Source organism: Phyllostomus hastatus, unplaced genomic scaffold (assembly GCF_019186645.2).
Source record: "Phyllostomus hastatus isolate PE091 unplaced genomic scaffold, TTU_PhHast_1.1 phas_scaffold_585, whole genome shotgun sequence".
Taxonomy (NCBI): Eukaryota; Metazoa; Chordata; class Mammalia; order Chiroptera; family Phyllostomidae; genus Phyllostomus; species Phyllostomus hastatus.
In genome coordinates this window covers 3,358,678-3,384,200 of record NW_025334037.1, presented here as the reverse complement: position 1 = coordinate 3,384,200, position 25,523 = coordinate 3,358,678, and the positions used below count along the sequence as shown (strand labels likewise).

At 44.5% G+C, this 25,523-nt stretch overlaps 2 protein-coding genes across 6 annotated transcripts in view; one reads left to right on the top strand and one right to left on the bottom strand.

Moving 5' to 3' along the window:
* Positions 1-7,992, top strand: part of DKK3 (dickkopf WNT signaling pathway inhibitor 3) — a 43,178-nt gene extending 35,186 nt beyond the window's left edge. For all 4 annotated transcript variants that reach the window (XM_045825743.1, XM_045825740.1, XM_045825741.1 and 1 more), the window contains exons 5-8: positions 3,081-3,173; positions 4,299-4,443; positions 5,219-5,375; positions 6,373-7,992. In XM_045825743.1, the coding sequence (XP_045681699.1) occupies positions 3,081-3,173; positions 4,299-4,443; positions 5,219-5,375; positions 6,373-6,628 (651 nt within the window). In that variant the 3' untranslated portion in view covers positions 6,629-7,992. The remainder of the gene's footprint in view (positions 1-3,080; positions 3,174-4,298; positions 4,444-5,218; positions 5,376-6,372) is intronic.
* A 6,684-nt stretch (positions 7,993-14,676) lies between these two features.
* USP47 (ubiquitin specific peptidase 47) overlaps positions 14,677-25,523 on the bottom strand; it is a 103,950-nt gene continuing 93,103 nt past the window's right edge. For both annotated transcript variants that reach the window (XM_045825180.1, XM_045825181.1), the window contains 8 exons: positions 22,458-22,633; positions 22,038-22,118; positions 20,713-20,828; positions 20,248-20,366; positions 18,019-18,149; positions 16,285-16,332; positions 16,068-16,198; positions 14,677-15,236 (listed from right to left, as the gene is read on the bottom strand). In XM_045825180.1, the coding sequence (XP_045681136.1) occupies positions 15,062-15,236; positions 16,068-16,198; positions 16,285-16,332; positions 18,019-18,149; positions 20,248-20,366; positions 20,713-20,828; positions 22,038-22,118; positions 22,458-22,633 (977 nt within the window). In that variant the 3' untranslated portion in view covers positions 14,677-15,061. The remainder of the gene's footprint in view (positions 15,237-16,067; positions 16,199-16,284; positions 16,333-18,018; positions 18,150-20,247; positions 20,367-20,712; positions 20,829-22,037; positions 22,119-22,457; positions 22,634-25,523) is intronic.

Here is a 25,523-nt window from a genome sequence, read left to right as displayed (position 1 = left end):
TGTACATGTGGACAAGCGTGTCTGAGGATGATCACCTGGAAGGGAAACTGGGTTACAGTGTACATGCATTCACATTTTGGTCGATTCTGATGAATCGCCTGCAAAAAACATCCAGCTCCTTTTCAATGCCCCTGAAGTGTCTGGTTCTGTCCCTTTCCTCAAATCCTTACCAACACTGGACATTACAGTAGTTTCCTATTGCTACTGTGACAGTTTACCATACATTTGGCGGTTTAAAAATAGCACAAACTTACTAACTTACAGCTCTGTTAGTCAGAAGTCCGGTGGGAATCTCACCGGACGGAAATCAAAGTGTCAGCCCAGCTGCACTCCTTCCGGAGGCTCCAGGGGAGGGGATTCTGTCCCCGGCCGGCCGTGGCTCTCCACTGCACCGCCAGTGCAGTCCGGGTGACTGGCGGCGTCTTTCCCGCGTGGCGTTGCCCCACCTCTGTTTCTGCCCCTGTTCTATCTTCACAGCCCCTTAGGACTACATGGGGCACACCTGGATAAGCCAGGATCCTCTCCTTATCGTCAGGTCAGCTGATCAGCAGTCTCAGTCTATCTGTGGCTTTCTGTCTGTTTGCCATGTGGCACGGCCTGTCTGCAGGTTCTAGGGAGTAGGAGTGGACATTTGCGGGGTGGGGGGGTGGCGGTGGCATTCTGCCTACCACAGATATTGTCAACCTTTCGAACTGTTTTCGTTTAAGTGAAAACATAGTATGCTGCTGCTCTTTTAAGTTGTATTTTCTTGGTTATTGGTGAGGTCAAACATCTTTTTCTGTGTGGAGAAGAAAAGCAATTTCTGTTCCTGGGAGTTGTCTGTTTATACCCTCTGTCTGCTTTTCTACTGAGTTGCCTTTAAAAAAAAAAAGAACTATAAATTCCTTGAGGGCAAGGACTTTCTCATCTTCGCCCCAGTGCTTCAGACTGTGACTGGGTTCAGAGAAGAGACTCAACGCCTGTGGGCCCGGGTCCCCCCTCCCTCCCCCTCACCCCATTCTGGTGCTATTCTGCTTGGAAAGAAAGGCCAGGGCGCTTCCAGCTGAACTGGCAGAGTCGAGTCTGTGCCTAGGACAGCATGGCGGCTGAGACAAAGCTCGTCTTGTGGTTCGCTTACAGCCCAGCGCGTTCAGGCCCCATGGGCCCCCACAGCCCGCCCCCGGCTCAGCCTCTGACTCGGCCAGCCCTCTCACCAACCCCTGCCCCCCACCACTGAGCCTTGGTTTTCTCCCATGTGAAAGCAGTGATGGTGGCATTTGGACATTTTAGGGCTGTTGGCATGGGGACCGGGACAAGCACCACTCTTTCCAGAGGGAGGACCCTGCTTGCCACGGTGATCAGTGGGCTGATATGAGTCAGACTCTGGGGAGACACAGAGAAGAGCAATTTTGGTCGTTTTGTAGAGCATCAGGCAACATGCTGTCCTTTGACGTTTTAAAAGAACTTCCAGGAAAGATTTAAATTGCTTTTCAGCGATGCTGGGGGTCAGCCCTGGTTTCTCCTGGAGCCCCTGGTGCAGAGTGGTGGGTTGTACCGCTGTCTCCAAGCTGGCCTCTTCCCATCATCCTTCAGAGGGGGCTGTGGGAAGCTGGTGTCCAGTGGGACAGACACTTGGTGAGCAGAGTGGGACCCTCTGTCTGAGGTGTGCCCAGCTGGGGGTTGGTACCAGGGCTGGTGTTGCAGAAGCCAAGCCTGCAGCCGCCCCAGACCAAATGCCTGCCCTCTCAGGCCTGTAGTGCTGGCTGGAGCACACCCAGACCTGGACCGGGGACACTAGCACTTCCCAATGACTGAGCTCATGAGCTCCTAAGCTGCCTGGCCAGGGCCTCCCTGCTGACCCCCAGCCTGCCCACATGTGCTGGCCCCCAGGCGCCCCAGCAGGCTCTGTTGGAAGTCTCCCTGTCTGCCCCCATGTGCACAGCTGCCCCAGTTCACAGAGCAGAGTGGGGACTAGTCTGGACCACAGGCCAGGGCCTGCCCGTGCAGGTCTTCCCAGGTCCAGCCCCACACCTGCTTTCAGGATGGAGCATGCCCTGGTCAGAGCCGGGAGGTGGGTCCCTCCCTCCCTCTAGAACCTTCTGTAAGGTTTGCTAGGGCCCTGGAATCCCACCTCAGGAGAGTCTTTCTCATCCGCAAGCCTCTGACAGCTGCATCTGGAGCCCTGGGCCCCTTCTCCCAGGGGCCAGCGGTGAAAAGAGCCCCCCTACCCTGAACTAACTGCACTATCCTGGGGTGGGAGGCTTGTTGGCCTCTCTGAGCCTCCGTTTTCGGTATGCAGCACAAGAACAATCAGTCCGGCAGCTGCCTGCTGGAAGAGTCACCGGGGCATCAGGACTGTGGTCCTTGTCATGGCCTCTCCGCCTCTCCTGCCCTTCTTTCCTGGCAGCTGCCAGTTCCTAGGTCTGAGCTGATGTAGCCCTGCTCCCGCCGGTGACCCTTCGGTGACCTCTCTCTCTGGACCTGGGTGGTGGACAGATTCCCTTCCTTCCTTCCCTCTCCCATTTCTCCAGCCAAGTGGGGTCAGCATCCAGGAGAAAGCACCTGGGCTGGTGGAATGCCAGCCACGCCCACCGCCCTTTTGGAAGCCGGCAGCTGCCTTTGGGTATCACTCAGACTCAGTACCCTGAGGTGCGCTCCCTGTGGCCACCCTTTTCCTTCTCAGTCAGCAAGGCCCCGCTGAACCACAGCCCCTCCCGTGCAGCCACTCAAGGTCTGGAGCTCATTAGCTCTTTTTATTAAATCCATCTGCTCTGTGCTAGAGACCGGCCCTGGGTCTCCGTGCTTCCCACCCTGCGTGTGGGGGGAGGCTGCACACAGAGGCGATTGTGTGAACTGGGTGCGGCATCCCAGAGGGCAGAAGCCTAGACACACCGTGTGGGTGAGGCCCTGCCTGCCTGGGGGAGTGGATGCTGGGGAGTGAGGGGACCGAGCCAGTCAGGGCTGCGGGGAGGGCGTCTCTTTCTGAGTCCTGAGCCTGGGGATGTGGAGGCAGGGGATAAATGGGGCTCTGCCCTTTTGCGGGGCATGGTGGGCTGCTGACCTGCCTTTCCTGACGAAGCTGCCCCCTCCCCTGCTCCCAGGAGTGCATCATTGACGAGGACTGCGGGCCCCGCAGGTACTGCCAGTTTGCCAGCTTCCAGTACACTTGCCAGCCATGCCGGGACCAGCAGACGGTGAGTGTGTCCAGAGGCCTCGGGGCTCAGCTCCAGGGCCAGGGGGCCCCAGCAAAGAGCCCTGGGGGAGCAGGCCAGCAGCCTGCTCCACATTCTCAGCCCGGCCTCCTGGAGGCTTCCCATGGAGCCCCACCACGTCCCTACTCTCTCGGAAGAACCTGTCTGTGACCGCCGCCCTTGGGGCTGTCTCCTGCAGTGACCAGGAGGCCGTCTGCAGAACCTGCTGCCGCAGGGATGGCAGGGGGAGGCTCCACACCTTCCCCTGGGAAGGCCCATCCCATAGAAACAGCCAGCGACACCACAGCAGCCCCTGGGCAGGGAAAGGGCAGCCCACTGGCCAGATCTTCCTCCCACCTGCCCTATCGGAGAGGGCAGGGGAGCCAGGAAGAAGCCAGAACACTTCCGTGACAGGGACTTTCAGAGAAGCAGGAACCAGGGGAGCAGAGACTCTCCCTCCACACAGCAGCTGTTTGGAAACAGCCATATGGCCTCAGACTTTTCTTGACCTTTTTCATCAAGACAGTCACATGTTTGGAAAATAGAGTGCTTCTTACTACTACCCAACCCAGCCCCGTGCACGGTTTGGAGCCGCAGTTGTCCCGCCCAGCCTGTCCTGCTGGGGGCCTTCACTGAGCACAGCCGTGGGGAACCCGCTTTGCTCTCTAATTACCACTCCCCACATGTGACTCCCATGTGCCTGACTGTTCCTGTGGCCTTCCTGGGCTCATGCAATCAGCTTACAAGAATCACATTGCTGCCTGCATCTGGCGCCCTGAGCCACCTTCCTTCCTCACCTGGGGACCTAATATGAAGGGGGCAGGGCACAAGTCTGTGGGCGCACCACAGAGACAGGCTACATCTTTTAAAGGCAAAATCACAAGCTGTGTAGGAAGACTCAGATGCATGCACCCCCTCTACCCCGTGCCATTTTCCCGGTATTCTGACCCTTCACATCTCCCTTACCAGCCCTGCTCCAATGGCTTCAACAACCGCCACTCCCCCACCCTGACCTAGGACCTCAGTTTCCTCCTCTGTGCAGTGGACGACGTGGGTTAGCTCACCTGTAGTGTCTTCAGGCCCTCCCAGGCCTGTGAGTCACAGGCTATTGCGTCTTCTCACCTCCAGCTCTGCACCCGGGACAGTGAATGCTGTGGAGACCAGCTCTGTGTCTGGGGTCACTGCAGCAGAACAGCCACCAGAGGTAGCAACGGGACCATCTGTGACAACCAGAGGGACTGCCACCCTGGGCTGTGCTGTGCCTTCCAGAAAGGTGAGTGGTTCCCTTTTCGGTGCAGCATAAGCCCTGTCCCAAGCTCCACTCTCCCACTCCACCTCACTCCCCAGGCCTGAGGTAGCGCCTGGCTCCTGTCCTGCTCCCCGTGAACTGGCTGGCCCCTGTCTCTCCCCATCTCCCATGCTCACTGCCCCTCCGGGGTGAGGTCAGCCCAGGCACTCTCCCCTCCCACAAGTGTTTCTGAAAACCTCTCCCTTAGCCGACCTACCCCACTCCTCCAGTCCACCTGGTACCTGCTGTTCCTGCAGTTTTCCTCAAGGATGGCTTTCTGGCTATCGCTCCTCTGGGGGCTGTAGCCACTCCTGATCTGTCACTTGAGTTAGACTCTCCAGTCCACCTTCCAAGCCTTGGCCAGCTCCAGCTGCCCTGCCCCCCTTCTGTCTTCACTCCTCCTCAGCCTGTTTGGGATCCTCACTGCCTCAGCCTGAGCCCAACCGCAGTCTGTTGTTGGTGCTGTGCCCCAGCCTTGAACACCTTTCTCACATTCTTAATTTCTCCAGACCTTTGGCCTCAAAATCCAGCACATGCCCGCCTCTTCCAGGCAGTCCTCCTTAACTACTCCAGTCCTCCCAGCTCATTCTCTCTTGAGCCCACATGGCCGTTCTTGTTTCCTCTCATTCCACTTTTTCAATCCAAACATCCACATTGGGGTTGAGGGTGGAAAGTGGGAGGCTGCAGCCCGTTTCTCTGCTCCCCCCTCCTGGTGCCTGCCTTGGTGCTGGGGCACGGGCATGACTTTGGCTGGTTCTAGGCCTGTTGTTCCCTGTGTGCACACCCCTGCCCGTGGAGGGGGACCTCTGCCATGACCCTGCCAGCCGGCTCCTGGACCTCATCACCTGGGAGCTGGAGCCGGACGGAGCTTGGGACCGATGCCCGTGTGCCAGTGGCCTCCTCTGCCAGCCTCACAGGTGAGGCCCCACCTGTTATCCTTGTCAGGGGCCAAGCGGGGATGAGATGCCACTCAGAGGGGACTCAGGGGCAGGAGCAGGGGGAAAATGTGGATTCAGTTTAGGATAAGTTTGATTCGAAGTTTCCTTGGGTTTTCCAGACGCAGGGGTTCAATAGCAGTCAGACTGGTAAGGCGGGCTGAGGAGAAGGTGGGGCCGGGGGCACAGAGCGAGGCTCGTCTAGATGGTGGTTGAAACCTCCCGAGTGGGTCATCTGGGAAGAGGGTGTGGAGGGAGAAGCGGTGAGGGCTGAGGGGAGCCCATTATGACAAAGGACAAGTGGAGAAGGAGCTGGCAGAGGTGGCTGAGAAGGCGCAGTCAGAGAGGTAGGAGGGAAACCAGGAATGTCGGCCCCCAAGGTGGAGGGCACCAGTGATGGTTGGAAGCTGCTGAGAGACCAAGAAGCACCAGGGCTGTGTGGCCATCTCCCAGTCCCTCTGCGACTCCTCAGCCTTCTCTCCCAAGAGAATCCAGGGCGGCTGGGTCGATGGCACCCGTCCCTGCCCCACAGGCCCCAGGCACCCCATAGGCACAAGCAATGAGGCGGTGAGGTCCTGTCCTACTGTCTGGGGCTGCTCCTGCCTGGAGGCCCGATGGGCAGCAGGCTGTCGTTCTCAGACCCCGTGCCCTCGGGGCCAGCCCTGGGGATGCTGAGCCTGAGAGGGTCGGTCACAGGAAGACAGACCTGCCCCTAGAGGTGGGGGGAGCTGCTCCTCAACTACCTTCTCCAAAAGTGAGCCACCCTCAGCAACCCTTGCTAAGGCAAGATGTTGACAGGAGGTCAAGACTGTTGGAGAGATGTTAGAGGAGGGGTCGTGAAGGTGAGACCCGGAGACACACCCACAGCCACCCCAGGTAGAGCCCCAGTCTCACACCTGGCTTCCCGTGTTGAGAGCCCAGGTTTGGCCCCACGGGGAGACAGGGCCCGAGGCTGAGCCACAGCCCCGTCTCTCCCCAGCCACAGCCTGGTGTACGTGTGCAAGCCAGCCTTCGGCGAGAGCCACGGCGAGGACGGCGAGGACGAGGACGGCGAGGATGGGGAGGGCGGCCAGGGCGGCGAGGGCCTGGTACTCAGAGAGGTTCCCGATGGAGATGGTGGCTTTATGGACGAGGTGCGCCAGGAGCTGGAGAACCTGGAGAGGAGCCTGTTGATGGAAATGGCTCTCAGGGAGCCTGATGCCACCTCTGAGCTGCTAGAGGGAGAAGAGATTTAGTTCCGGGCTTGTTCTCCGGGTAGACGTGCAATAGAAGTAGCTAATTTATTTCCCCAGCTGTGTCCTCTAGGTGTTGGCTCACCAGACTTTTTCCCATGGCCTCGCCCCAGAACATGTTCCCTCTGGCCCGAAACACAGCGAGGCGCTGCGCACTCGTCCAGCCCCCCAGACGGCACACCACGCACCCTCGCCGTTCCGGTGCCTGGGGGAGGCACCGCTTCCGGTGTGGGAGTGAAGGCAGAGCAGGGATGTGAAACTGGTGCAAATTATTGGCCGCTTTGCATCTGCGGGTTGGCAGATGGCACATTCTGTTCTACATCCCCCCCAGGAGGGGATGGGAGAGGATGCAGAACTTCCTTGTGACGGGTTTTGGGGAAATGTTGCTTATATATGTGGAGTAGTGTGCCCTGTTTGCAAACATCAACCTGGCGAAAATGCAACAAATGAATTTTTCTCCCAGTTCTTCGCATGGGCACAGGTAAGCTGTGCCTTCAGCTGCTGCAGGTGAATCATGCTGTTCATTTGTCCAGCTTTTCAGCAGTCCCTCAGCTCCTGCCTCTGTGACAGGTGTGCAGTTTCACATCCACGATCAAGTCATGCTGTTGCCACAGCCCGGGGAAGGGGCGTTGTTCTCCCCAACTGTCAGCATCGCAGGGGCTCGGAGACGTCACGTTGCTCGCCCAAGGCACACAGCTAGGAAAGACCCAAGCAGTGTTTCGCCCAGGTGTGACTCTGGTGTTGGGCTTGCCCACTGCTCCCCCGCAGCCTCGGTGCCACCAGGAGTACCCCCTAAAAAGAGAAAGAAAGGGGTTTTTCTTTTTCTGAGGCACATCTGGCATTAAGGTCAAACCAGTTCACACATCTCTGTAAGAACAAACTTCTCCTAGAAGTAGCGTTCTCCCCAGTGTCGGGGTGGCCATCACCCTAGTGGTGACAAGTGGTATTGACACGGTCCCCCATGGCAGTTAGTTATATTAGTAACTTTGAAGGTATGAGATTGGAGCATACTATTTAAGTTAATTTGCCAGAAACAGTACTTAGGTAACTGTAGGGCTAGGATTATAAATGAATTTGCAAAATCACTTACCAACAACTGTAGACCATTATCAACCACGTGGAGAAACTCAGACCACGCCAGGCTCTGTGATATATGGTTGTAATATCCACACTGAGAGACTGAACTGTATAATGTTCCACAAATGATGTTTTCAGGTGTCATGGACTGTTTCCATCGTGTATGCATCCAGAGTTATTAAATTTTACATTTGCACATGATTGTATAAGCATGCTTTTTTCGAGTTTTAAGTTATGTATAAACACATATGTTGCATTTAGAAATGAAGTATAAATCACTTTAACTCCTCTTTTGTAGTTCTTGGACTTCTTTTTTTCCTTTTGACTTTGAATAAATATTAAAGCACTTTCAGCCAGAAAAAATAAAATAGAAGTGACCTGTATCATAAAAAAAGAGAAAACTTTTCCATGTAACTAAATTTTTCAGACAACTAAAGCACACCTCTTTTACCATGAAAATATTTTAGCAATGTTAACCATTTTTGGACAGGAATCAGTCTTAAGAGTGTCAACATTTCGCTGTCTTCTGAAAGAGTAAATGGAATGTATATAACTTTTTTCTTGGGAGGCGTCTTTAATCCAGCACAGTTCTGTCCCATAACAGGGTAGGGTTTCCAGGGACTGTAATAATAAAGCTACTATATATTAAGGTCAACTGGGTAGCAGGCAGTCTATCTATATTAACTCATTTAATCTATTGACTTCATGAGTATTTCCATTTAATAAATGAAGAAATGGAGGCTCAGACAGATTAAGTGGTAGAGCTGGAAGTCAAATCAAAGCAGTATGAAGTATAGTATGCTCAGGATCAAGTGATAATTTGAATGTCAAATATAGAATTGTTCTCTCTTCAATGTTAAAAATCAGCCCTGGCTGATATGACTCAGTGGATTGAGCTCTGGCCTGCTAAGCAAAGGGTCACTGGTTCGATTCCCAGTCAGGGCACATGTCTGGGTTTCAGGCCAGGTCCCCAGTAGGGGGAGTGTGAGAGGGGACCACACATTGATGTTTCTCTCCCTTTCTTTCTCCTTCCCTTCCCCTCTCTCTAAAAATAAATAAAATATTTAAAAAGTTTTATTGAGCATCTACTATATGTCAGGTCCTATATTGTGCCAGGGAGACCATGGGGCATGAGTTAAAACCAGGTTCCTCCCTCGTGGAACTTGTATGCAGGCATATTATCTTGCTCTACTTTGCCATCATAGCCAGAAAAATTTATGCACAGGACAGGCTTTGCCAAACAGTTGGCTAAAATTCACAGAGTAGTTCTTTACTCAGAATTCTAAATGGAATGTGTAAGGGTTTGGTGGAGTTTGGTGCTTGAACCTTACTGCCTGCCTTTCTCTGGGACTCAGAGTTCCTGCCAAGGGAGTTAGGGCAGATGTCCTTTCAGCTACCCAAGGCTATGCCCGTCCCTCTTTCTGCTCCCTCCCTCACCACCGCAGAGGTTGGAAAAGCCCTCTACCCCCTGCAGCTAGGGATGACCACATGACCCAGTCTGGGTCCAAGACATGTGAGGGGAAGGCTGCCAGTTTTCTGGGAAAACTGAGGGACAGTTTTTCCTGAGGGACAAAAAGAAAGAGGCCTCACCCTCCACCCCTTTCCCTGGTTTCCTGCCTTTGAGTCCTGAGGTTTAGGATGTGCCATTTGACACTGGTAGCATGTCCTGGGCGGTCTCATGATGGAGGTCAAAGCGGTGTTCTTCACTGGAGGCTGCGGGGAAGAAACCAGTTCCCTGCCTCTTTTAGCCTCTAGAGGTCACTCTCATCCCTTGTCTCATGGTCCCCTTCACCTTCAAAATCACCAACAGGTAGATTGCTTTTCGAGAGTCACCTACCTCTTTGGGCCTGTGCAGTTGAGAAAGGTTTTTTTCACTTTTAAGGATTGATAGGATTAAATTGGGCCCACCTGGGTAATCCAGGAAAGAGTAATCTTTCCTGTTAGAGTCCTTAACCTTAATCACAGCACTCAGGGGCCATTACTCTGCCTACTACAGAGGGGTAAGACTCCAAGTCCTTGATGACGTGGGAGGGGAAAGTAAGACAGCTATTGGCCATATCTGGACTCCCTTTCAAGCAAACCCCCAAAATGGTTATCAAACTGCTGTTAGTCTTTTTGTTATTTGAAGTCCAAAGCATTTTCAACTAATGTGGGAGATACTGCCCTGAGGAACAAAGGCCAACAGGGGAACACAGTAGCGCTTTGAATCCCAACCCACCCACTTTCCACCCCCAGTGTACAGCTCCGGGAAAGGCAAGACTGGAAAATGAAATGTTTGGGCGTGAGGTGCAGGCTGTGTGTCTCTGCCCTCCCCTCCCCACAGACGAGAAAGCGGGTTCACCCGCACACGCAGAACGAACAGGAAGAGGAGTGCGATGGGACAAGAACGGTGGCCGCTGACCTAGCTGTTCGGTGTGTCCCACTCTGCGTCCCCCCATGCCTGGTGTGTCTTGCCTCACTAGCCTGGTTCTTTGGGCTTTTGACACGGAGAAAGGGGTGCAGAGCGGAAGGATGGGAGTTGAAGAGAAGCAAGGGGCACTGCTGTGGTGTGAGGGCAGACACTGGAACCAGAAAAGGGAGTGTTCCTGTGGTCTGTGTCTCTCCCCTTCACACGGTCAAGAGATGCAACTGATTGTTCTGAGATTGTTTTTAGGTAATTAGACTGGGATTCGTAAGTTCAGAGGCCAACAGCTGTGGAGTAGGTTCCTCCACACAGGGCTCGCTGAGGTGCTATTTCAGCAGCAGCCTGCCTGCCCTGGAGAACCGCTAGAAAGAGGGTAAGAAATCCCCTTTTGGGAAGTTAGTGCTTAGAAAGCAGGGTATGTCCTTCCCTGACCTCCCATGAAGGAGGGGACAATTAGACTTACTCCTTTGGCTAAAACTCATGGGGAGTTTTGTGTGGGTGCTATCGACACATTAAAGGGGAACAGCCGTCAGAAGCCACAGGTCCTGCTGACTTGCCAACAATTTACCACAGAAGGAGCACCAGGGAGAGGCAGCTGGAGAGAACAGCTGTGCAGCGGGGCAGGCAACAAAGATGGGCTCGGACAGCACTCATCGGGGACTGGGGTATGGAAGAAACAAGAACCAAGGGTCGAAGACTGGGCGGGGACCAGGGCAGCATGGGACAAAGTGGTGCCCGTTTCAGAGGGAGGCCCCTTCCCAGCAGCAGTGGCAAGAGCCATTTCACAAAGGACCACCACGGCTGTCTGGAGTCCTTGGCTGCTAGGTCTGCAGAGCATTCTTCACAGTGAATGTACAGACCAGACGAAAGGGGACAGTGACCTCACCATGACCAACAGGAGGCTGCCCCTGTCAGGGGACGTCCTCACCTCTCCCCCTCCCTCTCTGGCCGCCAGAGCTAGTGCAGGAAGAGCAGGTGGGGAGAGTGAGCGCCGGCCACACCTTCCCCTGTCCAGGCAGAGAGCAGCAGCACACACACCAGGCACTGCGGCATGTGATGAGGGCGGTGCCCGTGGGGAGCTTTGAATCAAATGACTGAAACTTTAAAAAGATCAGACTGTCTTAATAGAAAGTGACATAAAAGTTTTAAGATTGTATACTGAGAGCCTAATGACAGCTGACTTCCAGGGGAAACTGCATTCAACAGAGCAAACATGGCTGGCAGTTACTGGAAAAATAGAACCATTGCATATTTGTATCTCAAGTTGATACTCCTTAAATGGGTTATTTAAGCATTATAATGAAGCTGAAAACTGTGTGCCTCCTGTACCGGGGGAGGCGGCAGGTTGGGAGCAAAGGAAGCAGAATGCAAACGTGGTCCCCACCTTTTAGGCTATGCCACAGGGTCTGCTGGTATCTCCTGGTGGGTGGAGACCAATCAGAACACCAGCTTCTCCTGCACAGTTAGCTGGAGGGGAAGGGCATTGTGCCTCAATGCTTTCTTTCCTGCCCTCCTTGCTTGGCCCCTAGTAGTGATTGCTATGTTCTTTTCTAAATGGTTACATCTGCTTTAATGCACTCTTGATGTTGTCAGGTGCTCGTTTCTGAAAGCCAACTTTAGAAAATTAACAGTGTCTAACCATGTGATCACACCACCCCTCTTCCCCGCCTGACTTCAAGTACTCTAAGTCTAGGTGGGTACAAGCTTTAGCTGGGAAACAAACTCCTTTATAAACCCGAATAAAGAACTATCATACTAACCCCCTGGAAAACTATACACACACACAATTTTGCATTTAAGAATTTGTAGCCTTTTGACTGCTAGTGACCAAAGTATTGATTTGTTTTTCAAAAATTACACAGAATTGTTTAGGTGGAATAGTTTTATTTAGCAAACAAAAAACTTGCTACTTCAGATTCTCTTCTACTCCATGTGCTCTAGACTACAATGTGCAAGTCACAACAGCAAAACAACTAGTTAGGGTCTCAATTCTGAATAAAAGGACACAATTCAGAGGGAGGGCTTCAGTAGCCAATTAAAAAGGAAATACTAGCGAATGAACCAGAATAAAAGGTTTTATTGTATTCCATACATTCACAAGTCACTTTCAGACGCAGTGCACTCATTTAGCTTAGACCACAGTGTACATTGGCAGCTCTCTCCTCTCTCGGCCGGGAGACACATCACAAGACCATTCCTAACAGTGTGGCCTGGCAACCAACAGCTCCTTGACCATTTTCTAGCTGTGGCATAGGGTCACCCCTGCTTCCTCAGAACCCTGAAGTACTTTCCATTACATTACAGAAGAGAGCACCGCACATTCTACTGTAGGGAGCCTTCACTTGCTATTTCTCTCATTGTGACTGCTATCCATTTACTTCCTTGGCTTGTGAAGCAGACCTTCAACTAGCGAACGTGCCAGGTAACCACAGCACCACAGTAGGGTCCCAAAAGCACAGCTTTTCCTTCTTTGGCCAGAATGCACCCCTCATCTTCAACACCTGCCTCAGAAATGTAGGTATTTGGTTCTCACAAGACGTGCCGGTAGACATAACCCCATGTGCCCCACAGTAAAAACACTTCAAAACCTTGGTGTGGCCTGTGGGGAGCAGGGCCAGGCTGATGAGTGATGACCAGGCTCCACATCCTGCCCAGCTTGGGTACTTGATCCAGTTAGTGCTCTGCCTTTTGGCCTCCTGCGTACTCACTTGATCCTTTGAATATGAGAGGGGCGGGCTCATGTTTCCCTCCTTTACATAAACCACTGTTCCTATTACAAGTCCATTTGAAAAGTTAAGCGCACCCTTTTCTGAAATTACTAAAGTGCAACATTGTGTTCTCCACCAGGCACTGAAAAGCAAGAGAGCTTTATTCTCTGTAACGAAATGTATTTTCTTTACTCTTGGTATTTGTAATATGCCTGCAATCAGAAGTAGCAAACACAAAACAAAAATCAGGGCAGAAGGCACAGAAGAATAATTTTACCATTTACTCTGCAGGAACACTAGACCAAACCAAACCAAACAAGCCCGTAGCCAATTTTGTTTACTGATCAGCCTCCTCTGCTCCACAGTCAGTCAGTTCTTGAAAGCAGAAACCCCGTTTATTAGCCCCCCATGTCCCAAGTAAGCAGGCCTGGATCAGAACCAAAGAGCTGTCACGTTACATCAGAAAATCGGTGACCTTGAAAGACAACTCACCACAAGGCTTCCAGTTTTCCTCTGAGAATACCACCAATGCCATAATGCAAACTCAGAAAAGTACTTCACACTGAGCAGAATGCTACATAGTTTACATGAAATAAAAATTAGCCAGAAAAATACCTTAGAAAAGATTTTCCCTTGTGGATGCCAAAAGACTTTTAAGCTATAGTAAGAAATTCTCAATTATTATATTCAAACTGCAGAGCTAACCTCTAATATTATTTTCTAATTATATATTTCTTAAAAGGAAAAAAAGTAAAAATCTGATTTTGTAGTATTGACAGGATCCTCCAAAGTTAAATATTAACATCTTTTCATCTCTTATGAGAACTTTACTGTAAACATACCCTATCACAGAAGTGAAATAATTATTCAGTACACATTACAAAATGTTGTATTTAAAGAAAACAAATCTATTCTTAAACCCAATTCTTCATCCACAAAAGTTTAATGACTAAAATAACACAACAGAATGAACAAATGTTTTATTGGCATGTTCATTGTTGTAAACAGCATCTGGCATGAAAAAGTTTTACCAAAACCTCTTTATTGATTTTTATAAATTAGATGGCATTTTCAAAATTTACGTATAATTGTGTTCCTTTAATAGTTGTTTTTAGCAAAGCAAAAACTTGCTGACTCTAATAGACTTTGCAATGAAATCATGTTGACTGCATCAGCCTGTGCTATGACCTGACTTACTAGCAAGTTTATTCCACATGATGGTAAGAAGTTTCCCAAAGTTAAACTACATGTAACTACAAATCAATGCCCAAAATTAAACTGGGACTTACAAGGGTTCTATAAGATTCAAACTTGAAGGATATTTCAAAAGTAATGTACAAAAAGAAATAAAACTGAAGTCACTGAACAGAAAAACCTCATTAACAAGGGCAAATACAATCGTATGGAACCCAGCACTGAGGAATACATTTACAGAGACCGCTATACTTCTTGGTGTACACAAATGTACATCATGATGGGAAGTGGGGGAACTGCCATTGTGCTAACTCAACAGGATTGATTTTATTTACATGCTGAATGAACGAGTGAAAAGTATTCTCAACATCCATAACTTAAGTACAGTTATAATTACAATATTCAGCAATTTGAGCTGCCATCTGCTGGGAGTGGTCTAAAGGAAATGTTCTGATGTTCCAAAATAATGTTCTTTATACTTCGCAAAAAATGAAACAAAAAACCACAACTTCACAATTCTTGACTGGGTTACGGCTGGTTCTAAGAATTTCTTTCTTCAGCTCCTGTTTTTGCTGCTTTCCAAGAGTCAACACACGTTGCATTTACTTACAAATTGTCAATGAGGTAATGTGTGTATCAGTGAAATAAACAGAAAATCCATTCATTCATGGCCTTTGCACAGCTTTTATTATTAAACTATGAGAATCCTGTTTGAAGCTAGTTTTACTAGCGGCTATGCGCACATTTGTCCGCAAAAAAGACGTTTGCTCATTCCCCTTCCCCCTTTCTAGTAGCAGGTTTTGCTTTTTGTTTTTATTTTTTTGCACATCCCTTTTTACTTTACAGTACATTTGACTATAGTGCACAACATGATTCCAAGTCAAAACAGTGGCCCATTGGGCACTGGGCTGCTGATTGGTGAAAGGCAGTCCAATCAGTGCTGGTGTCACGGGGTTACCCCTAACCATGTCTGGCCATAATGGCACTACACAGTAGCAGTGAACCGTCTAATTAAAATCAGAATCCCCCAGGGAAAATGCTACACTAGTAGAGTCAGTCTTGAGTCAGATCTTTATTTGGTGCTCCATCCAGATATATTTTTAGTGCTTTTTCTTTCCGAGGTGAGTACGTTACACGATGTCCCGTCTTCTGGAGTCGACTGCTTTCTTTTTTCATCAGTTCATTTCTCTGCTCGTCTGTCAACTCCATTAACTCTTCTGTTTTATCCCTACATTTAAAATATTAATGACATATTAGACCAGGAGAGCCATCTACCTCTATTAATTTATGCCTCTATTAATATAATGCTCCTCAGTGAGAAAACAGAATCTGATGTCACCAATGAAATTAATCTCATATACTAAGATATAGGTTTCTAAACTGTTTATTAGCATGGCACTCACTTCTAAAAAATGGCATAATTTCCATGTTATCAGTATAACAGTTATCATTTATCGAACATCCACTTAATAGGAAGCACTGTGCCAGTTTTTGAAAATGTGGCAAACACTCTAATTCTCAAAATCTTGCAAGGCTGACATCACTGCTGCCACTTTACAGATGAGGAGTCAGGTAAACAACAAAGCTAAATTTGAGCCCATATCTGCCAGGCTCCAGTGACTTCCTTTTCTTCTACATCCGTGTTGTCCACACGTTAGTCAGTAACCACGTGTGCCTACTGATCACCTGTAGATGTGCCTGGTCCAGACTGCAGTGTGCTGGAAGTGTAACACACACACGAGATGTCTAAGACTTACCACAAGAAAACAGTGTAAAACAACTCAAGTAATTTTTTATATTGGTTACACATTGTAATCATATTTTGGACATCTGGGTTAAAAAATTATTAAAATTAATGTCACCTGTTAGTTTTTACTTTTTTAAATGTGGCTACTAGAAAATTTCAGAATGAAATGTGTGGCTCTCACTGTATTTCTATGGGTCAGAACCACTCTCTACCATAACAATAGTGAAGGTATTTATGAAAAACAAGACACTTATACAAAACAAAAATGTTACATTATGAGAAACAACAGAAACACTGTGCGTATTGTATTACCTATAAAATATGACTGCACCATCATCACAAATATATAGAGGCCAAACATTCAGGGTAGAAACTTTGGGGTTCCAGTCCAAATCCTGATGAATATCAAGGACAGAAATATCGCAGGGAAAAGTCCCTCTACCCTAAGGAAGAATGAAGGAATAAACCGTGCCATTAGCCACATTTATTGAGCAATAGTAACCTGGTGCAAACATTCTCAGGGCTTTACCTTGGCAAATTCAATATCTTCCAAAGGAATTCCACTGATTTCACAAAGCTGTGAAAGAAAACATTATATGAGTTCATTTAACATATACATTTGCTTTAAAAAGTTATTTTCCTTTTACCCAACATACAAATAACTTGATTTTTTTTTCAAGAAAAGGTAGTATGTTTGATGAAAAAAATTAGAAAAAAAGAACAAAGTGAATTATCTCCTCTATTTACTTTGCAAATGCTATGTCCCAGAAATATCGTTTAGTATATTCCTCCCAGAGCTTTTCCTATGCTTTTATAAATTATGCATTTTAAAAATACACAAAACTTTATAAAATATCTCTACATAATACCTTTATTTTATAAGGACAATCATCCTATTATAATAATAGGATATGGAGTAACCAACTCTCTTCAACCACTGAACTACCTTATTTCCAGCGGATGGAAATAAAACAGTAAGCCTGTTTTTAATTCTTGCCAGTCACAATGCCACATTATATACCGCCATGAACATCCTTGCACATTTCTGCAAGCATTTCTTTGGACTGAGTTCTTAGATGTGGAACTGTGCATGTGGAATGTTGATAATGCCAAACTAAACCTTAAAAAATTACATTACTTCACTTTAGGTATTCACTGATTTTCTAAATATTCGTCAATTTAAGAGGTGAAACACTGTCATTTTAACTTTTATTTCTTCAACAAATTGCCTATTCATGTTCTTTGCCCATTTTAAAATTAGATCATTCATCTTTTTCTTATTAATGTAGTAGCTCCTTATAAATTATGGACATCATGTTTCATATATGTTTCAAATATTTTGTCCCTTTCTTATTTTTTAACTAAATTATTTATTAACTTTTACTGTACAAAAAATTTTTTTTTGGCTATGCGAAAGATTTAACTTTTATGTAAGTTTACTTTTTTTTTTTAGCTTCTGGTATCATGATTAAAAATATCTTTTCCTCTCCAGGATGATAAAAATCTTTTCATCTAGTATGTTTATAATTTCATTACACTTTTAATATAAATTTAATATATTTAGAATTTATTTTTGTGTTTGGTGTAAAGTTTCAAAATAAAAGTTTTTCCAAAATGTTGTCCTAGAATCACTTATAAACAATTCACTCTTTCCCCAGAGATCTTTAGAAATCCCACCTTTGAAAATAAAATATTCAGCCCTGGCTGGCATAGCTCAGTGGATTGAGCACGGACTGCGAACCAAAGCATTGCAGGTTCGATTCCCAGTCAGGGCACATGCCTGGGTTGCAGGCCACAGCCCCCAGCAACCGCACATTGATGTTTCTCTCTCTTTCTTTCTTCCTCCCTTCCCTCTCTAAAAATAAATAAATAAAATCCAAAAAAATAAATAAAATATTCAAAAGAGACCTTCACCTGCATTCTCTATCTAATCCTACCTCCCTTATCAAAAAAAAAAAAAAAATACACATGGCAATTTACTCTGGTAACTCTGAGCTAATCTAACTACTTAGGACAAAGTTGATCCAAGTAACAGAAATTGATGGTCTACTTCTGGATGGCCCCGAAGCCAATGATATTTTTCAAGGAATCAGGAGCGCTAAGAAATAACTGGAATGTATGGCTCAAGGTGCCACAAAATATGACAGAGACAAAGAAAGGTTACTGCAGCAGTATTTGGCACTCACTTAATATGCTACTTCTTAGGCAACACAGGGGAAAATACAAAATGTATACTAGGTCATTTTGTTTAAAAAGAACTTACCTTCTCTCGCAACTCATCAACACTACTGCTTTCCAACACAACCTCCTGGAAGGGATCCAACTTCATCTCTGAAGGCCTCCACCGTCTTGACAAAACTGCAAGCTGTGACATGGATTTCATCTTCTCCACTCCTGTGAACATGCAAGATTAGGTTATCACTGCATTTTTCTCTACAGGTTCGTAATTCAACATTTTCTATGTTGCCTGACTAAAAAAAAAAAAAAAAGATTTACTTCAAGCATTACTCTTAAAAATTGAGCTTTTATGCCCAATTATCCCCAGGAGTTTTTGAGAATAAAATTTACTTTCCTCTTCAGTCTCAAAAGATAACTCCTAACTCTTCTTCAAGCTCTCCTTCCACCTGTATTCTTAATTCCACTCTCTCCTGCTTTCTGTTGGCCACCAGTTACTCTCTTCTCTGGATCTGCAATCTATGCCTCTCTACTGGCTATTACCCACAATCTAAAATCGTAATTAAACCCCGACTTCACTTTACCTCCTTTTTTCACTCAAATGATCTCATTAACCATTCCCTCTACATTTTCACCCAAACTTACTGATTCTTCAAAACCCGGTTCAACTGTCACCTTTCTCTCTAGTTTGTATAAGAACAAATTGTGCTGATTCGGTCTTCAGTACCTATTATTTTAGAATTATAGCTTTTGAGTTCTGGTTCACCCACAGACTATGTACATCTGGAGAGCAATCACTAGTTCTTATTCATTTTTGTAGCACTAGAAATTAGCAGTGTCTGACAAATTATAGGTTAATAAATGCTTCTTAGATTTAATTCTATCACTTACTTCTTACTCAACTATTTGATGCTAAAATATATACTGGAATGATACTGACTCAGGCACCCATCTTTCAATGACATTTCCTGGCCAATCCATCTCTGCTAATTCAAACTCAATCCTCCCTAAGAAGGGTCATTTCTGTGTTCTTCATGATCTCTTCCTGGCCTACCCAGACACAGTGAGTATTCTCTAAGGCCCCAGCCCCTTAGAGAAGGAATTACAATCTGAAGCATTCCCTTATGCATGATAGCATACAGTATCCTTCTTGATTTTCACTCTCTCCATAACTTGTCAATTAATTAGAATTTCAACCATTGAAATTTAAACCAAATTTGTCCTGAAATAGGTGAAGAGTTAGTATTACTGAGTGTCTGAAAGCTATCACAATCATATGCAGAAACATCCAGAATTTATGATATATTAACTTCTATGGAAAAAAGGAACATCAAAATCTAAGTGACAGCCAAGTCATAAAAGAATATAGAAACCCAGCTGTTTCCCTTGATATCACCTCCTAAAAGCCAACTTTCCCACACTGCCTCCTCCAAAAACCAGTACTTTAAATATACCAATGTTGACCATTAAAACCACGGTGTGTAACAAACACAAGCGCCTCCTCTAGGTCACTGTTACGGGTTGAACTGTGCCTCCCCCAACCAAGACTTACTGAAGTCTTAACTGCCCAGTACCTCGGAATGCGACCTTATTTGGTACAGGGTCATTAGAGAGGCAATCAAGTTAAAATGAGGTCACCAGAGCAGGCCCTAATCTAAAATGGCTAGTGTCCTTATAATATAGGGACATTTGGATAGGGATAGATAAACTGACAGGGGAGAACATCATGGGAATATAAAGGCAGAGATCAAGATGATACATCTACAAGAAAGGAACACCAAAGACTGTCAGCAAACCACCGTAAGTGAGGAGAAAAGCATGGAACAAATTCTCCCTCACAGCCCTCAGAGGGAACCACCGCTGCTGACATCTTGGTCCCAGACTTCTAGCCTCCAAAATGGTGGGGCCAAAAATTTCTCCTGTTTAAGCTACCCAGTTTGTGGTATTTCACTATGACAGTCTAGGAAACTAATACAGTCATTATTCTCTAAATCTCTGACAAATTATCAATAGCACATCCTCAAAACAAAATAAGCCATAATGAAAAAAGAAACTAAACAACAAATATGGCTAAGAAAATATTAGAAACATTTTCTGTAAAAGATACTAAAAATATAACCTTGAAATTGCAACATCCCTGTAAGAAGCAATAGTATTCTAAAAAATCAGAGAAAAAAGAAATATTTAAAAGGCAAATGGGATCCAGAGAAAATGCAGAAAAAAACTCATTCTTTGATTTAAAAAGCTATAGGCTTCTATAGTTTTAATTCTAGAGCATTTCTAACCAGTATTTCCCCCACAAAAATGTTAGTAATACCATCAAGAACTTCAAGAAAAACCTCCCAGTTGCTGGAAATATTAATATCTTCTTCATAAATATGGTAATCCAAAAAGACAGTGCCAGGATTCTTCCATGTCTTTTTCCTTAAACGAAACCTACAAATATGATAAGACATTTTAAAATACCATAACTTGAAATTCTTGACTTAAAAAAATGACATTGATCTAACATCAAGGAAAAACAAATTATGCTTAAGTCAAGCAGTTATTCATTAAAACTGGAGAAAATAAAATGCTCCCAATACTTCAAATTTAATAGTATTCTACAGAGGAAATTTGAACACAATTCTAGTACTTTTGCTTAGTTCATTAAACTAATTTGCAGTATTAAAATTCTGAATACTATAGAAATTTTTAATTCTTCTAGTTTTAGAAAATCATACCAATTTGTATCATTTGACCACACAGTCTTTCTTCCAATGACACCGTAACTGCACTTTACCTGTCAATACTGAGTTCCAAACCACACTGTTCCCTGAGTTGAGGAATTAACTCCTCTTTCGACTGCCGTACAGTCATTCCTTTAGCAAACACAGCATCCAGCAGAAACTTGCATGGCTAGAAACATAAATAATTAGAGCTTGAGTTATACATTTAAAGAAAGGATTAACGAGACATTTCACTTGCACTTTATACTGTACAATCATGGGCCAGAGTTTAGGTTCAAACCTTGACTCTACTACCTGTTACCTTGGGCAAGTTTACTCAGCATTTCTGTGCTTCAGTCTTCTAATCTATACATGGGGACAACGTCTTACTCACAAAGTCACCTTAAGATTAAGATAATACATTCATATTTCCCTTCTTGTGATAAAATGCTCAAAATTTTAAAAGTAAAAAGAATTATTTTTATGGACTAAAATGAGGAAAATACATAACTAATTCTCCAAGTACATTCATTACTTGTCTCAAAAGAGAAACAGTACCCACAGACCCACACTTGGAAGAAACATGTAAGTCAAAATGACTGTAATGGATCACACACACGAGATATGATTGGTGCCTGAAAAAATGTTTGTTGAATGAACAGAGGCATTTCATGAAAAATTTATCCCCCTTATTTGCTATTTGTTTTCCACATTTGTCTAGGTCCCCAATAAGATATTATAAACATTTTGTGAATAATATCACAAAATAATAATAATACTCAACTTCTCTGAGCCTCAGTTTCTTCATCTATAAAATTGGAATAATAAATAGTAGTTACAGAGTTAATTAATGAGGATCAAAGGAGTTAATACTTGAGCACTTTGAGCATATGGTAAACACTAGAAAAATGCCTGTTAAATATGAAAATGATACTCTGAACACAAAAAGAACCAATATACCCTACAGGTCAACTGTTACCCACCTGCAGCATTATACAATCATTCCCAGAAAATAAGCAGACACAAATCCCCTTTTAAAAGCAGGAAATTTTTGCCTCACTCCAGTGTTTATAGCTATACTTTAGAGCAGGGGCATGATAAAAAATGACCTGAGAGCTACATTCATCACATGCCTGTTTTATAAATAAAATATTGGTGAGAAACAGCCACTTGCATTGGTTTTCTGTATGGTCAATGTCTGCTTTCATGCTACACTGGCAGCACTGAGTAGTTACAAAGAGGCAGCATGGCCTGAACAACTAAAAGATATGCTAGAAAAAGTATGCTGACATGTGGCTTACAGAGGTAAAAAGAAGTGACTAATAACAAAATGTCTGCATTGTATGTTTTTAATAACTGCCAAAAGTGACTGTATCTTGCTCTTAAGTGTATTACTTACCTCTTGTTCATTGACTAGAAGCTGGTACACTTTAACTCTGTATTCTCCTTTTTTAAGTGCTCTCCCCAGTCTAATTGTAATCTATAAATTAAAAACATTTTTTAGATGTACATTCTCAGCAGAACAAACAACCCATTACCACTCATTGTTTAGCTTGTTTTCCAAAATTCTCTACATAATGGGCTCTTTTAGAACAGGAGTATCTTTTACCCTCGATTCCCCAGCACCTAGAACAGTAACTGACACAGTTAACATTTAACAAATGTTTGTTAGATGCATGAAAACAACAAAAACAACCACTAAACATCAAAGAAAAATTATACTTTTAGGGAATCAATTCCACCTTACTTGGATGTAGTGCAAGATGTTCTAGTACCTAACATTTAAAAGACACATTTATTCAAAATTATTTTAATCAACCTTATTGTCATCTGAAAATGATGAAAGTGTCTCATTCAGTCGGACGCTCTCAAACTCTTGATTGCTGGCATACACTCGAAAGACCTTGAAGTGAGAGGACAAAACTCCAACAAAGGGCTCTAAATGTTGTTTGAAAGCAGCCAGAGTAATTCTTTTATCAACATGCACCATCAACCCTAAGCATAAAGAAATCAAAACAGAAACAAAACTGTAAAAGAAACCTCTTAGAGTACAAAACAAATCATCTACATGTTACTCTACTGGAAGCAGGGAAAAGCCCCCCCTTTAGTTACTTGACTTTTAGCAAATATACAACATTAGAGGGACAAAGAATACAGAAACTGAGTACATGATAGGTATCATCTGACAGCTTTAAATGTTGAGATATTTGAGTGCTTATTTATTTATTTAGGCTGCTGACTTAAAAAATAAACTCCCAGGCAGACTTTTCAAATACATAGATCTGTAGTTGCGCATAGTAAAATGTGGGCACTGGCTGGGTTCCAACCCTAGCTCCTCTGCTTCCTTAAACATGGAGCAAGCTGCCAGCCTCTGTACTTGTATTTTTTCATTCAAAAGATAGAGGTAATAACAGTACTACCTCATAGCATTGCAGTGAATTCAATGAGGTAGTACAGTTATTGTGCTTTTAGCACAGTGCCAGGTAATATATAGCAACTGTCTCAAATTTTACTAGTAAATGTAATTCTGGGATTTCTACTAGGAGAAAAATGTCAAGACTAGCATATAGAGATATGACTGGACTGTAACAGAAACATCTCAGTGGATCAGAAATTCCCACCTCCTCCAAGGTTCAGTTTGGGTTTTCCGGGCATTTTAATGTTATCTTTGATGACCTTTATTTTTTCTAATGCTTATTATTTTAATCTTTTGTCCTTTATTATATGAGCCACTCATGAGTGTACTTCTGAAATATTTCTATTTATTCTGGTCTTTATATTCTAGTGAACAGCAAAACGCTCACTTGTCTCTCTCTTTAACAGGCAGTGCAGACTGCAATAGCTGGGGCACTGCCGCAGGCCCATGGTCTCCCTGCAGTCCCTGTTTTTCTGTGAAATATATTGAAGGTCAAAAATGAGACCCTAATATGACTGCTGGTTAATGTTTTCAGGTCATCACAATCTGGGGGACGCATTTTTCTGAGTGGACTTTTGCAATTTAATGTTCATTTACTGTTTTCCTAATTATTAAATACTGATTCACTAAATACTGATTCACTATAGGAAATGTCACAAGTACCAATTAGACGAAAAGATAAACAGGGTAATAAACTTTTTAAATGCCCACTTCTAAGCATTAAGGAGTGCCCTAAATATTAATATTCCGGCTTTAAAAAAACAAGCCTCTAGTTATGCTATCCCAGGAAGGCACTAAATTTCTTGAGAAGTGTGTAATGAAGACATTACTTGATTAGAAATGAGAAGCCTGTGGCTAAATTAGTTTTGCCTCTTTAGTCTGACAAAGGGCTACAGATGGGTCATCCAGTCTCTCAGAGCTGCAGTTTTCTCATGGGATCATTACACCAGTCCCAACTGTTTCTTTACAACAAATGTACTAAATTCTATAGCATTACTCAAAAACAAGTTACTACTCCCATTTTGGTTTCTCATAACTTGTAGTAACATTGTATCATAGGAAGACACAAAAGACTAGTCAATAATGGCGATTAGGACCAGGTGGTTCTGGAGTTAGATGGCCTGGCCTGAATACATTTCTGGCTCCTCCTTGTATAGATTTGTGACTTTGACTTCTTAACTTATCTGTACTTCAAATACCTCTATTATAAAATGGAGATAATAGTATTTATACTCCAAAATGTGTTTGTGGGTGAATTCATATAAAATGATTAACATAGACAGCCCTGATAAAAAGTGTTAGTGTAATTGACTGGCTATAATTATTTCGTAGTTTTAGAGTTTACCATCATATCAGTTTTCTTATCTACCTCTTCAAACTGAAGAGTTCAGTCCCTTCACTGTGCAACTATCTTCAGGGTTTTCCTTTTTCTTTCTTTTATGTATTTCTTGAATAAAGTGGTAACTAAAATTATACAAAGAAGTTTCTGTGCAAATGCACTACATTTTTATTACCTTTATTTTCCTGTTTATACCCAAGTATAAACAGGAACTACAGACTACAACTAGGTCCAATTAGAACAGTATTTTTAGAGAAAGGTATATAATTACTCACTGAAACAATTCCTGGATTGTAACAGATAGCTTAAAGATCATTCTTTTGAAAGAAGTTTGGTTATTAACTAAATAAATTGCCTATAGAGTACATAGAATGTCACTATTCAGTTTCCAAATTCTTTGTAGCTATTTTACCTTGCCATTTCAACACTCTGACAAAGAACCTATGGTTATTACTCATCATCTATGTTTCGCAGGCACCTTAGATCACTGGAGAACTGTGATAAAGCAGACTTACTGCAGACTTCTGAGACAGCTGGCTACCATTCCTACTTTCCTATCTCTAAGCCAGTTTTCTAAACATGAAAAGGCATTTTCCAGTTTTCTCTTTTTCATTTCAAACAAACCTTCTGTGTGGCTTCTGAAAGACTACATAAATATTTATTATTTCAATGAATGCTAATAAATCAGCCCACTATGAATTTCCAAAAAGGTTAAAATGGCCAGCATTCCCTTTTAAGATTTCATTAGCCATTCTAAGATGGAAATAAGACTCTTCAGACTATAATTCTTAAGGTTGAGACTATCATGCAAATTTTAAAAACAAACCACTAAAAAAAATTTCTAACGTTTCCCTAAAGAGGAGCTACTTTTAATTTTAATTTCTTCAATGCTCTTAAAGGGTTGAGAATGACAAGAAAACACAGTAGCAACTGGCTAATTTTCTTTTAGTATAATGTGAGGGAAGTAAAGAATAGTGGTAGTAGTAACGGGGTAGAAGAATTCATACTAGGCATGCAATCAGAAAACATAAGTCTAGCCCTGGCTGGCGTAGCTCAGTGGATTGAGCTCGGGCTGGGAACCAAAGTGTCCCAGGTTCGATTCCCAGCCAGGGTACATGCCTGGGTTGCAG